This window comes from Ammodytes marinus, assembly GCF_949987685.1.
Source record: "Ammodytes marinus genome assembly, chromosome: 14".
Lineage (NCBI taxonomy): Eukaryota > Metazoa > Chordata > Actinopteri > Uranoscopiformes > Ammodytidae > Ammodytes > Ammodytes marinus.
Window position 1 is genome coordinate 18,071,719 of NC_137218.1, and position 15,006 is coordinate 18,086,724.

At 42.8% G+C, this 15,006-nt stretch overlaps 1 protein-coding gene across 1 annotated transcript; it reads left to right on the forward strand.

The window, feature by feature from the left end:
* The first annotated feature begins 1,305 nt into the window (after positions 1–1,305).
* LOC307260858 (A disintegrin and metalloproteinase with thrombospondin motifs 15-like) lies at positions 1,306–14,524 on the forward strand. Its single transcript, XM_080041209.1, has 8 exons — positions 1,306–2,470; positions 6,216–6,348; positions 6,490–6,657; positions 8,735–9,018; positions 9,584–9,761; positions 9,867–10,039; positions 11,780–11,955; positions 12,102–14,524. Exons 1-8 carry the CDS (start codon positions 1,535–1,537, stop codon positions 12,892–12,894), a joined length of 2,841 nt encoding a protein of 946 aa, XP_079897335.1. The 5' UTR covers positions 1,306–1,534; the 3' UTR covers positions 12,895–14,524.
* Positions 14,525–15,006: the final 482 nt, after the last annotated feature.

Sequence of the window (15,006 nt, forward strand, 5' to 3'; positions counted from 1 at the left end):
ATAGCTCATTTGAACTACAACCTGTTGTTTAATATCATCATTTTATTTGTAAAACAAAAGTTAAAACTGGCTTCTCTGTGGGCAACCCCTACCCCAGTGGTCCTTAACATAGCAACCGCTGTCGAATTCCATGGCAACGGGTTGGGAACGGAAAACAAAACCAGCGCGTGGAGGGTGGGGTGAGCTCATCCCATAGAGGGCGCCACACTCTGGATGATCCAACGCAAAACACATCATCCCCAGTCCTGTTTCATGAGACTGATGAGAGCATAGCCATTCGCCTACTGACTCTTTGCATTTGTCTTTTGCGTGTCTCACTTTCTCCATCTGAGTCTGCACCAGTGGTGGAGGACGTTTTATTCAGATCAAAACATCGATATAAACATATTAATCAGTAGCCTCATAGTGTATTAGACTTAACTCAATCTAGGCCTATACATTGATAAATCCCAGTTATTGTGTTGTCCACAAGGTGTCGTACGCGATTTATGCAGAAAAACAGATTTTACCATAACGTGAAAGCTGATTCGAATCAGAGCACCTTCTTTCCTCACATAAATTTCAGCTGCAATATAGGCCTACAATAGGCTAATGTCATATTCAGGTTATGAACAATATAACAACAACAACAACAACAAAAGGCTACTACTAGGCTGCTACTACTACTGCTACTAATAATAATAGGCTATATTAATTATTAGGCCTATAATAGGCTACTATACAGTAGGTAATAATAATAGGCCTAATAATAGCCTAATAGGCTACATTTTATGTGGTAGCCTACTCTTCTTAACAATGTACAATTAATCCAGACAAGGCAAATGACCATAGCACATGAACACAGAGGACATACAACCAATGGCATTACGAAACGATAGACAGGAATAGAAACATCATTATAGCCTGCATAATACAAAAAAACAAATTATATAAAAATAAAATATTTCAAAGAGAGCTTTTTTAGGTTATGGGGATGGAGGATATTTCTGCTGATGCAGTTTTCTGTGTTGTTAATTAGTTGCATCTCTAGAGTGTGGCCAAATAGGCTATGTCATGGAATCCTCAGTGCACAAAGCCCTGGAAGTAGGAGATGTGGTCAATATTCACCACGGTGTGTTGGGACACGATGATAAGCCTTCCTGCTGTTTGCTGAGTTTCAAGTGGCCGCAGAAATAGTCTTAAACTAGGACGCGCATCCAATGAGCGCTTCCACAGACTGGCCCCCACCAAAAGAGAGTTGAGTTTCCTTTTTTTTTTTTTTTTTTTTTTTTTTACACATGACGAAAATGCACAGAGTCCACAGAAGGCAGCAGTCGACTCAGCACACACAGGTGGAGCATGGGAATGGGTCATGACCAGGAGGAGTTTGCACTGAGTGGACTTGTGCGACCTGCAGTGTTTTAGATTCTTGCTCATTGGATTATGCACTTCATTCCGATCTGTGGCTCTCATCGCTTACACTGAGCTTGCAGATTCAATATCGTTGTATTTTCTCTGTTGGTCAGTTCATTATTTGTTGAATGCAAACATCGTCATGTTTATCAGAACACCTCTTTTGCTCTGCTTTGTGGTCTCACTCTCAAAACTTGTTCGTTGCATGGAAAGTGAACTTTGCTTCCCGATAAGATTGGATAACCACAACCATGACAGCAGTGATTTTGACAACGACGTGGATACCCTCAGTGGAAAATATGTGCTAAAAATACGAGCTTTCCAGCAAGAATTAGTGATCGATTTAAACCAGGACTCTAATTTCATTGCCCCTTCCATTTCAAACCAAGACGCATTGTGGCTCTCCAACACCGATGCCACCATTGACCTAAGCCGGTGTTTTTACTCGGGATACGTGAATGCTGACCGCTATTCGTACGCTGCTCTGAGTGTATGTAAGGGTTTACAAGGTGCGTTTGGCTTCCAAAACTGGGAATATTTTATCAGCCCGGTGCAAAATGACACCACGAGCGCAGAGAGCGCGCACATCATCCGACGCAGAAACAGCAACAACTTGAAGCTCAATTCAACCTCTCGGTGTGCTGTCGACAGCGATATAAGTTTCCAGGTTGCACAATCGTTGGAGAAATACAAGCAACTAAAAGATTTCGGCAATGTGACCGAAACCATGCTGAAGAGGATGGGGAGAGCCAAAAGGTTCGCATCAGTCCCCAGGTACGTGGAAGCGCTCGTGGTGGCGGACGAGTCCATGGCACAGTTCCATGGAGATGACCTTAAACACTACCTCTTGACCCTGATGTCAGTGGCAGCCAGGCTCTACAAACACCCCAGTATTGTCAACTCCATCAGCATCGTGGTTGTGAAGATCATGGTTATATCCGAGGAGGACAAAGGACCCAAGGTGACCGGGAACGCAGCCATGACGCTGCGTAACTTTTGCACTTGGCAAAAAAAGATGAACAAAAACAACGACAAGCATCCAGATTACTGGGATACTGCCATCCTTTTCACTAGACAGGTAAAAAAGTGATTTATTTCAGTTCATACTACAGGGTGTCAGCAACAGAGGAGAAATAATTTTAACGAAAATAGGCACAGAAATGATATTCTTTTCAGCAAATACATTATTTCATGTTGTAAAATAATTATAGAGAGGATGACAATGATAAAACGTTATATGTCTTTTGTATGCAAGACATGTTTGTGTTTGATAAGAGTTGGACTCCCCCCCACTCATCCTGTGCTGTGTCAGTTAACTGTAATGCTCAAAACACACTCTCCGCCTTTGGTGAACTCAGGTAACAGGCACTCAGTGAATATCCAGTCCACCAACACTGCTACAGCTTTGACACTGATGCCGGGTCACTGAGGAAATGACTTGAGCTGCACAGAGCAACAGCCTTCTGACTGTTCACTTCTGACGTGCTTCATGGATCCTTAGAGGGTATAGTTTTATGGACTTGGAACACACCTCCCAGTTCCCCCTCTGCACTCCCGAATATTTGGCAGATGACACTCACTCAGAGATGAAGTCATCCTCGCTCACATTCATTGGTTAGTGTAACCCACTGATCTATGATGAACTGTCTGCCCTCTGGAATCGGGCCACTTTGATGTGGATTTTTTTTTTTAAAGAAAAGAAAAGTAGACAAATCAACCCAGCAGATACTCATTTGATTACAGCGAATGATAATGTTTGGATATTGTTCAGTCTGCATTCAAAGGGGCAGCCGCAGATGGGCCAGTGTGCTACTTACATGACACAAGGACGCACAATCGTATGAGACCTGAAACAAATGCTTGTTTTACCTGTAACTTTGCCAAATGTAAGGAGGACCCTCAGTGCCCTCAGGGGAAGCAGTATTCGGAAGTGTCTTGTTTCTCTCAGCCGTTCCCATTCTTCCTCCAGCTGTGGGTTTTCCAGCCCTACCCACCACCTAGCCTGCTCCTCATTAAACAGGCCCCCGAAGGGAAAGATGTGGGAGGGGTTGGGGGGGGGGGGTCCACCGTGCATGTTCGAGATGTTACATCCCTCCATGTTTCGTGCCCCACCTGCTCGTCGGTAGACAAGCTGTCCCTCACAGCTGCAGTCAGTCGACACACAATTGCATCTTTGCAACACTTTCGTAAAGGTGGAGTGAGCAATTCCGGAGAGTGCTTATTGTCAAAACACTTTTTGTCAATATCAGTGAATGTCTCCTCACAGTATGCTACCTGTCCAAACTGCTAGCTACGGTGGGCCGGGCCCCCTTTGTTTACATACCCTTTGTTTACATATGAGTTTACAGAGCCTAGGCTGTGTATTAGCTCTAGATTCTTTTTCAGCTGATATAGATAGGTAGAGAGTTGTGAGGAGATAATTCATTGCTTTTGACAGAAAGGGATTTTGATTCCACCTTCAACTCTGTCATACACTTCCTCTCTCATTCATTCTTTCTGCTGTAACGCTCTGAAACCTCACAGATGGGCCATATTTTCCACACAAATAAAAGTATTCTAGATACGAATGTTAAACTCTAGCAGGTTTTGGGATCATAAGCTCCAGTTTATATACTGCAGACTAGAGTAGATGTTATAAACTCTGTGGCCAGTTTGGATTACCCCATTTTGCTGTACGGGCCCTGCCTACAGACAGTGAGTCATGTAGCTGTAATCTGCTGTACAAAGCAGAAAGAAACACGGCAAGGGATTCAGTCACTGTCCGAATGAACATCATATTGGACTGAATGAGTAAACTAAGCTGCTTCGATCAGAGGTTTGACAAACTAACCAGGTACTTTACTTCAGAAACAGCTGCATTTACCAGAACTGGACAAACAAAGGAAACGTTTTGTCAGTGTTTTTGCCCTTTACTGGCAAAAACGGATTCTTGTTTTCCTGAATTTCTTGACTAAACTGTCCAAGAAAACCTGAATGGCCATACATAGGCAAATATTGTCACAGAGAATTTGCACAGAGCAGCATTTTCTAGTGTACAACAAACAGCAAACTGACTTGAGTCATGGTACTTAGAGAATATTTGACATCAGACTGTAAATCAGCTTTTGTTTTTTAGTGACATGGTGACCCCAAAATTAGTTAGTTTAATCAGTGGAACAGTTTTGGCTTACCATGGCTCTCAGTGGGAATTTAAGGCATTTCCATTGTCTGCAGTTTACCAGCCCACAGTTTAATTTGCAGGTTTTATGAAGACCAACTCGATGTTGTCCGGAGGCAATAGCGGTTGTCTTTAAACTCTATAACCAGCGTGATTGTTGTGTAAAGAATGTTTACTCAGTTCATTAAGTTACACAGAAAGTTCATTGTACGTGAAGAGCCGCTCTCCAAAGCCTAAATCTAACTGTAAATCTGATGTATTTATGTTCCCCCTGGGAGGGAAGGGGGTGGTTGTAGTTTAACTCACAGCATGTTTTCCTTTGCTTACATGATGGATAATGGGTTGAGAAAAGAAAAGAGTACGCCCAAATATATCCGGATGTCATAAATTGCATCTGTGGTGATGTTGCTGAATAAGACCTATTTTTCCACTCTTTAATCTATAATTGAAAAAGTACTCAAACTCTTAGCAACATGATAGCTATGAACATCGCACCCAAAATACAAATTGTAACACCCAGATGCTAGTTAAAAGCATTGAAATCTGTATGCAAAATGAAATGTAAACATTTCTTTGCCTAGATAACCTGGGGAGTTGATCATAGCAAAGAACAAAACTCATTGACATTGCTGTTTCTGCTCTGCTGTTCAACTTTATCTTTTGCTCATAAACAGCCTAAATGTTCAGATGCCATCTGCACATGAGCACATCTGGACTAGATTCGCACCGGCCAACAATTGTGGTTCTGTGGTTTCATTCTAGGAATCATTTGTCATAGCTCGAGGGTCCTCACTTGGCACGGTGTTTTATATGTACATTGAGTGCAGCAAAGGATTGTAAGGGGCTGTATCAAATTAAGCCATTGCTGTGCTTTATCTATAATAGCTGAGTGCCACTGGTTTTTCTGTGTTTCTGGGAATGTAGAGACAGTGCTGTTTATGGGCCAGGCAGATGGGCGGTTCTCTGTGGCGGTTACTGCCGGAGTCGTCCTGTGATTAGGAGGTTCAGCTCCAAATGGATACTCGCTAAAAGGCTGGGTTTGAAAACCCTGTGGTAGAGAAAAAAGTTGTCTGGAAACTCTGGCGTGGAAATGTTGTGATTGGGGACAGTTGCATTACCTCATAGAAGAAGGTGTGCTCTAACACTGTTGACCACTAAAAATAGATGTAAGCATAGTTAATATATCACAAAACAGCTTGTTTAAGCAGACCGACCGGCCCCAAACTGGGTGATGCAAGTCCTTGCACTATCGAATCGCTTTTCCAATCTTTTGTAAATAAATCTTACTGTAATGACAACATAAAGGATACATCCATCTTGTTACAACTGGGATCTTACTTGTATTGGCCATCGTTTCTGCTGCTATTAATAACGTTGTACTCACCAAGTTAATTGCCCTGTCTGACTTAAAATGATGTCAGACATGGCAAGAAACGGAAACATTCCCCACGATCAGACAGGTTTCAAACAGATTCCCAAACTGTCCACAGTAAACATACCCACATTACCAGAGTTTCTGGATTGTTTGCATTAGATTTTCCATCAACATGAATTGGTTTGAATAATACAGCTACATTTTGAGCGTGATCATGCTCTGCTGGCGTTCTCTTTAGGTCTGACCTGCTCAAATATAGTAATGCAAAATTGTATTTTTTTTCCCCGCCAGGACTTGTGTGGAGCCTCTACCTGTGACACTCTGGGCATGGCAGACGTCGGCACCATGTGCGACCCCAAGAGGAGCTGCTCAGTGATTGAAGACGACGGCTTACCTTCAGCCTTCACCACTGCCCATGAGCTCGGTAAGCCATGCCAAACCCTCCACTATTCAATATATAACAGTACAGTAATGTGTCCTATAGTGTCAACTGCATATGAACAGTCAGATGAAAGTATCTGTGCATTCACAAAAAGACATCAGACATCTTGTTCTCTCTCGACAGGACACGTGTTCAACATGCCACACGACAATGTGAAGGCCTGTGAGGACGTGTTTGGAAAGCTGCAGGACAACCACATGATGTCTCCCACTCTCATTCAGATCAACCGCACCAGCCCTTGGTCCCCCTGCAGTGCTGCCATCATCACTGAATTCCTAGACAGTGGACACGGTGAGTTTTCGCGACCATAGTGTGTTTAAAGAGGCGTGCAGGGGGAGAACTACTGTATATGTGTATAAAAGTTGTATAAAGCATTTTGCGGCATTAACTTTGATGTCTTTAAAAAAAACTTTCCATGGTCAGTCTGTCAGTGTTATAGTAGTTCAATGCTAAATCTGTGGAGTACCTTTGTAAGGGACCTTGCAGTGCTTAACAAATATGTAATTTGGTTTTGATCATTAGGAGAGCACACACTCTTTGTGTTATTCAACATAACTACACCCTAGTCTGTTCTCAGTTTTGTTTGCCAGTGGCTCAACGCATGACCTACATTCAGTTGATGAAGAGGAGCAGGCCCTTCTATTGACACTTTCTAGGTTTCACTCAATCTTCCTGAGTTAACAGCTTCTTGATTTGCAAAATGACTACAATCATTTGAGGTGAATGCAAGTGAGAGAATTTCAGAATCCAGCTATGCTTCAAATGTTACATCTGTCTCACCTCCTATAGTAGTACCATGCTCATAGGAAATACTAACAAAGGCCAAAAAGACATTAAATCTGTTTGGATGCTGGTTGTTTGCCAAGCAGGCCAGACCACAGGACTTGGCCTTGGAGCAATGCTAAACGTTTGTTTTAAAACTGCCCCCACATCTGTCCCAAATTAGAGGGCTTGTTTTGGGGAGAGTCACCACAGTGGTTTGGACAGTGAGGTGTATCTGCCTAGTGTTTCCCATGCAGGATTACTCCAAATAGACAAACTATTTTGCTTCTTTTTCTGTGTCCATATTAGAGATGGTCTGCTAACAAAAGAACACAAACTGGTCCAGAGCGAGACACAGGAGAATGTTTTTGACATGACAGGGAGTGCTTTCTATCGAACAGTGTTGTAACCTGGTTTCTCCTGAGTCATAAATCTAGACTTCAGAAAGCAGCGAGGAGAAGACAAAATAACATGTTGCCACATGTTTGAGGCTGTTTTCATGCAGTTTATTTGTAACCTGTTCATTTTTCCACTCACCGCCAAAACCAGCTATTGTTTTAGATAATTGCTCTTTGGAGAGGGACTAGGAAGGAAGAGGTGAGGTGCAGCTTATTCACTGTACAGGGACTTCTTTATATAGAATTTCAATATGAAATAATCAGTGCGTTTCCTCTGCCACATTTGCGGGGTGAAATGGTAGGAAACTTATTTGCCACCAGCTACAGCTCATTCACTTTCACTGCCCTATTATCAGTTGCGAATTCACCGCATCCCGAATGGCATATAAACAGTTCAAAGTCAAGTCAACCTAGTTTTTCCCCGGTGCAAATGGATTTTGGATGTGTAAATTCCCCATAAGGGTGAGAAACTGTGTGTGTCTCTGAAGCCTTCTCCTGGAAACCTTCTCATCCAGTGACGTTGATCTTTCATGTGTCCAAACATCTGCTCGTCAAACTCTTCCTATTATCCTGTTCCTGGAAAAGTTTCTGTGTGCAGTTCATTGTAAATGGAGTCCATGCCTTAGACCTTTGCACTGCTTGCTAGTTGCACATCATCTTTGGAAAGTGTTTAAAGCTATAGGTTTCGGGTTCAAATCTAGGATTGTTCTAAAAAACCTTACTTCTGGCCATGCAACATGGGTGGGATCAAACATGATGTTATGGGTTTTTAGGGTAACTTTGCAATTGCATAGGGGGTGGGGCTGGCAGTGTGTGGGGCTCTCATGCATATGTGTGTGTTTGTGTGTGTGTGTGTGTGTGTGTGTGTGTGTGTGTGTGTGTGTGTGTGTGTGTGTGTGTGTGTGTGTGTGTGTGTGTGTGTGTCTGTGTGTGGTATGTGGCATAACCTGCATGCACTAAAGCTGCACCTTCGCTTCAAAGAGCTCAAATCACAAAAACAGTGGCTGCTTACTGTCTGTAACCCACAATCCCACCCAAGGCAGTGTAGAATGCGTAGCTTTTCATGATTTTGTGACAATATTTTGGTGTAATGTTGGACCTTCCTTTCATAATACATGGGTGTAAATGCTCCAAGCTGGTGAAGAAAATCCATTAAACCCACAGTTGATTGCTTCAGTGTGTTGCTTACAGAGTATTCCATCTTCTAGGGGAATGTTTGCTGGATCAGCCTCAGAAACCGTTGGTCCTCCCCGACACAACGCCCGGTTCATCCTACGGCCTCGATCGGCAGTGTGAGCTGGCGTTTGGAGAAGGCTCCAAGCCGTGTCCCTTTATGCAACCACCATGCGGCCGTCTGTGGTGCACAGGGAAATCCAATGGCCATTTGGTGTGTATGACTCGGCACTTCCCCTGGGCAGACGGCACCCGCTGTGGGGACGGGCTGGTCTGCGACCGAGGGATCTGCTCTGACAAGCTTCTCCTAAATATGAAGGTAAGGTTCACACAAGGACTGAGTTCTTGATATCAACATACTACACTTCAACTGTGGTGTGATCTAAGAAAGGTTGCAGCAGCCAATAACGCAATAACTGGCAATATATGTAATACTTTTTCCATTTGTTATGTAATTAAAGTCAATAATGTAGTAACTTGCCAATGACGTAATACAATTCTGAACCAATGACATAATAGCTCCTTGCCCATAATGTAGAATAGGGGTGTTTGTGTGGTCAGGTCTTTAAGCAGGTATTTGAAAGAGGCAAATAGTAAATAAATGTGATACTTTATAGCCAATATATCAAACTTAAATAAAGTGATATAAGTATATTATTACATTGTCGGCTCCAGCTATTACAATTTAAAGGAATTTTTAAAACCTCGGCAAATGTTGTATGCTAAAACTTATTACATTATGGGCAAAAAAATATTAGGTTATTGGTTCAGGAATTTGATTACGTTAATGGCAGTTATTACGTAATTAGCCTTTATTACATTATTATCTGCTAGAAAGGTCGTTATAGTTTTAGCAATATGCCACTGTTTTGATGTGTTTTCAGGTTGACGGTCGCTGGGGGAAGTGGGGCCCTTTTGGTTCCTGCTCACGCACATGTGGAGGCGGCGTCCAACTGTCTAAAAGAGAGTGTAACAACCCAGTTCCATCCAGTGGGGGCAAATACTGCCAAGGAGTTCGGGTCAAATACCGCTCATGCAACCTGAACCGCTGCCCTGACACAGGTAAGAGTTGTTCAAAACAGACAACTATATCTCCAGTGACACGTTTCCCCCTTGAGCTTTTCCACCTCTCACCTTCTGTACCCCTCCCCCCTCCCCTCTGTGTAGGTAATACTCTACGTGAGGAGCAGTGTGAGGCCAGTGGTCGCAACTTCAACAGTAACCGTATCGCCCCCTCCGTGGTGTGGGTACCCAAGTATTCCGGAGTGTCCACCAATGACAGGTGTAAGCTCATCTGCAGAGCTAACGGCACTGGCTACTTCTACGTCCTGGCACCAAAGGTAAATAGCAAAACCTCAACTGTATTTTCTCGGCTTCACCTGAAGATAATTTGATGGGTGATTAGAAAAGGTCGGAACAACTTAAAGGTGGAGTCAGCCATTCTGGAGTACGCTTGTTGTGAAAATCACTTTTTGTCAAAATCAGTGAATATCTCACCATGATTTTCTACTTGTCCCTTTTGTGAGTGTGCTGAAAAGAAATCTGGTACGCAAACAAATGGTATGTAAACAAAAGGAGCCCACCATAGCTAGCATCATGTATGTTACAGAGCCTATTAACACACACAGTACGAACATGTAGCGGATTGTGATTTTATTTTTTTAAGATATTTTTTTGGCATTTTTATGCTTTATTGATAGCGTAGAGACAGAGTTTAAATGGGGCAGAGAGGGGAGTGACATGCAGAGAACAACCGCGGGCTGGAATCGAACCCGGGTCCGCTGCTGGCCGAGGTCCATGGGGGGGAAGCCCTACCAACTGAGCTAAGGGCGCCCCCATGATTCACTGATTTTAATAAAAAAATATTTTGACAACATGCATTCTCCAGAATTGCTGACTCAATGGTTAGATTATGAGATATACAGGCCAAGATAACCATGAGTCCATGTGAGACAACGTGAATTTATGGCGGCCAGCTGCCACTGGTCTAAGTGTGAGTGGAGGAAGGAATGAAGGAGGTGAAGAGGACAGTTTAGCTCTTTCAGATAGCAGGGTGTGGAGTGAGCTTTAGCAGCAGCGAGACAGACTTCACGCCATCATACCGTCTTTGGCTGAGTAGATAAGAGCACTCCGGGGAGACGTAGCTCTAGGTTTTTTCCAAAGACTCTTGACTTGGAACTAAGATTTTAATTTACAGTATTTGTTCTATCAATGGTTTAGTTTAAACATTTGAGCAGGAGTCATTTGGTGTCATCTTTAAAGGAGTAGTTCAACATTTTGAATTTTTAGCTTGTTGGCTCACTCTCTGGCTCAAGAAAAGGTGACAGAAACTGTTCTTGTAACTGCACGAGTACTTTTTATATAGAAATGGGCAAAGGTCGATCATCCAGGTTAGCAACACTGGTAGTCATGGGGAGCAGGTCAAAAATATAAACTGTACGAGATCACTAAAAGCTCCTGCTTATTTGTTGCACACTATATTTTTACACATTATGTCATTTTAGAATCAAATACATACTGACAATCACAGGCACTTCCCGGTTTCCTTCCAGTATGTATTTCGTTTTTTAAATGACCTGACGTGTAAAAATATAGATTGCAGCATAACATACCTAAAAATTCAAAATGTGGAACTATGCCTTTAAGGTTTGATGCTTTAAGATGAAAGACATTTCTGTTTCAGGGTGCTCACAATCACTAGGTAAACTTATTAGTCATATACCTGTATTTGCTTAGGCTGTTCTGGTTGACAGCTTTGCTTCAGATACCATCCATCACATAATATACTGTATCTTATATCATGTCAAATCATTGAGATATGGAACAGATAGAGAACAAGAGAGTAAATATTGTCTCCAGTGGATTGTAGTAAAAAGAATTACAGGACCCAAACTGTTATAGAATACATGATCAAATATAACAGCTGTACAGTAGGAAACGGCTGCATATGAGATCACAGGGGTTGCAATGGTAGATTGCATTGTGTGTTAGCTGCTCTGTTGTGTTTGCTTCCTGTGACTTAAGTTTTTCTGTGTTGTATAGAGTGTAGCTAAACTTGAATGTGTCTTTGTTATCTCCAGGTTTTGGATGGGACTCCATGCTCCCCAGACTCCACAGGAGTGTGCGTCCAAGGGAAGTGCATCAAGGCTGGCTGTGATGGAAAAATTGGCTCCAACAAGAAGTTTGATAAGTGTGGAATCTGCGGAGGTGATAACAAGGGCTGCAAGAAGGTGTCGGGACTTTTCACAAAGCCAGAGTGAGTAAAAGCCAACCTTGTCCTGGGATAGCCTTTCAGAGAATATTGTTTATGTCATCCCCCCATACTTCAACATGATTGCAATTTTCAACTTCACTCCACTATTATAAACTCTCATTGACTGTAATATGTTTTGGCATGCACAGGCACGGCTACAACTTTGTGGTCATGTTGCCAGTGGGCGCAGCCAACATTGACATCCGTCAGCGAGGCTACAAGGGGATGATGAATGATGACAACTACTTGGCGGTGAAGAACAACCAGGGCCATTACCTGCTCAACGGGAATTACATAGTGTCAGCTGGGGAGAGGGACATCAGCGTAAAGAGCAGCTTGCTGCGCTACAGCGGCACGGCCGGCACCTCCGAGACCGTGCAGGCCGTGAAGCCCTTGGGAGAAGCCCTGACTGTGGAGGTGCTGTGTGCCGGCCAGATGACGCCTCCTCGCATACGCTACTCCTTCTACCTCGCCCGTCAGACCAAAGAGGACAAGACTCCGAAGAAGGAGGGGCGCGTAAACTCCCATAACAGTGTCCTGGCTGAAGATGGTGTCAAGGAGAAGGTAAAAGACACTTTGAAGAAGTCTTACAGCATGGAGGACTCGGCTCTTGGGAAATGGATATCCGCGAGCTGGGACCAGTGCTCAGTGACGTGCGGCAGCGGGATCCAGAGGAGGATGGTGCAGTGTCTGAGGCCAGACGGGAAGCCAGGGTTGGACTGTGATCCTTTACAAAGACCCGCGGCCACCAGGGTGTGTGGAGACCCATGTCCGGAGTGGCATATTGGACAGTGGTCACCATGCTCCAGAACCTGTGGGAAGGGCTTCAAGAGACGACCGTTGGACTGCAAAACCCAAAATGGACATTTGCTCCCAAGGCAACACTGCACTGGCTTACGCAAGCCACAGGAGCTGGACTTCTGTAACATAAGGTCTTGCTAGGGACTAAAATACATGAGCTAAAAAGCTTTATGTTTTTTTTTAAAGTACCACACACTCCATGTTTGTCAGGTGCAGATTTTTTCCACCTGCATCATGGGACATTTGCCTGGAAGAACACGAAGACTGTTGGAAGGAGAGTGAAAGCCGCAGGATGAATGCTGGAAGATATTTTTCACTGCCATCACTCTGGCTTCAACAGACATTATCCAGGTCTAACTCTGATGACTTAATATCATAATAAAAGGTCAAATCAAAGTTAGCCAAATACCTTGCACTGTCGGCAGATACAGAATGCCCATTTGCAAGAAATCTATCTAGTTTACCTTATAAGTCCTGGAGTCTTTTTCACTCCATAATGTTTGAACTGGGAAGGAAGGTATGCCAGTGTGCTGCACAATACAAAACAAAGATAATCCTTTATTATTCCCACAGTGGGGACATTTTCAGTGTTACACTTTTTATTACACTTTTTCACTCTTTTTCAGGGAACCTTTAAAATCTTTGAATGGATTCAGTAAAGAAAGGGATCACGTAATGTGTATGTTTTTACAAAACAAAGAGTAGCGTGGTTTTAACGTTCTGTGCTGCTGCTGCATTGCATCCTAAAAACAACTGTTGGTTAGCATCAATAGCAAATCAAAGTGGATGCAACATGGGATCAATTTCTGTGTTAACAACCATTGTGTCATTTTACCATGTCCTAAAACATTTACAGACACACAACACTAGGAAGAAACCCCCTGCAATGTCGATACTGATTTTCTGCAGACCTCACTCATAAGCACCAGTCATGGAACCAGTTTAAACTTGAATCCCACTTGTGGCTTTCATGACATATCTAACTTAACAAAGCAGGGCAGGAAACAATGGCCAGTGGTTTGCTCCCCGTCACTTGGTGTGGTCGTCAGCTCAGTGATTTAATCAGGCTGCATACGACATTACAACCCTCATCTGACATATGGGCTTAGCCTGATATCACACTCATGCACAAACACACACTCACGTGCACGCATGTGCAAACATATGCTGTGTTCAATTTCTGCATCATGTATGCAGCATTTTTAATCAATTCTTTAATTTTCTTCTATCATCTGACCACAACTATTGACATCTCAGTTCATAATGTTCAGCCATGTTAAGTCAGGCCTGTCTGGCACAGTTACCACAGATAATTTATTATCAATGAAACAATGAAGCGAAGAGGGGAAGAAAAACTGGCAATCCCTATGTTATGCTGTACAAAATGTGTGCTTTCCTGGATCTCCTTGTTCATGGCCCCACAGCCTGAGCCAAGCTGTTCTTTCTACACACTCGATGAAATCCTGTAATCCATTATATTCTTGTTTTGTTTTAAAAGGGGCCACATCATCCAGTCCAACATCCAACTACAGGATGGATTCCGCGTTAGGATAGGATAAGCATTTTAATTTAGATTTTTTTTAGCTTTTGCACTTTGTACAGCAAAAGAAACATATGACCTACATGGGCTGTATTGTATACCATGTATACATTTATTCAGCTATGTGCAAAAACTTATGTAAATACTTTTTTTTTTTATCTTTTGTTTTTTTACACAGGCATTTGTATTTGTCTTTGACTTCAGTATATTTATTCCAAAAATAAAACCATTGATGAAAACTTTATTACTAATATTGCATTTTTTTTTTTACATTTGAATTGATTTAAAGTCCGTACCTAGACCTGAACCTGGACACAAGCAAGAGTGTGCCTTGTTCTATGAGGGAAACGAAGACTCCAAAATGAGAGGAGCCATTGCAGCATACCTACTGTGTTGCACCATCCACTTTTGCCCTCCTCTCTGTAGTGCAAACTGCTGCACTAAAGAGCAGTGGTCAACACAGTTGACCACTGTCAACACTCCTGTCTCATAACACAGTTATGAGACAGGAGTGTCTTTAGGGAGCTTATTGTAACATCTGGCCAGGCCAAGGACTGCAGATAAAAACTAGCCTTCTTGCTTATTCTGGCATATACAGAAATGTTTAATTAATCATAATAATAATGGATTAGATTTATAGCGCTTTTCTAGGCACTCAAAGCGCTTTACAGGGTTCCAGGTTCCATTCATTCACACACAGTCATACCGGTGGC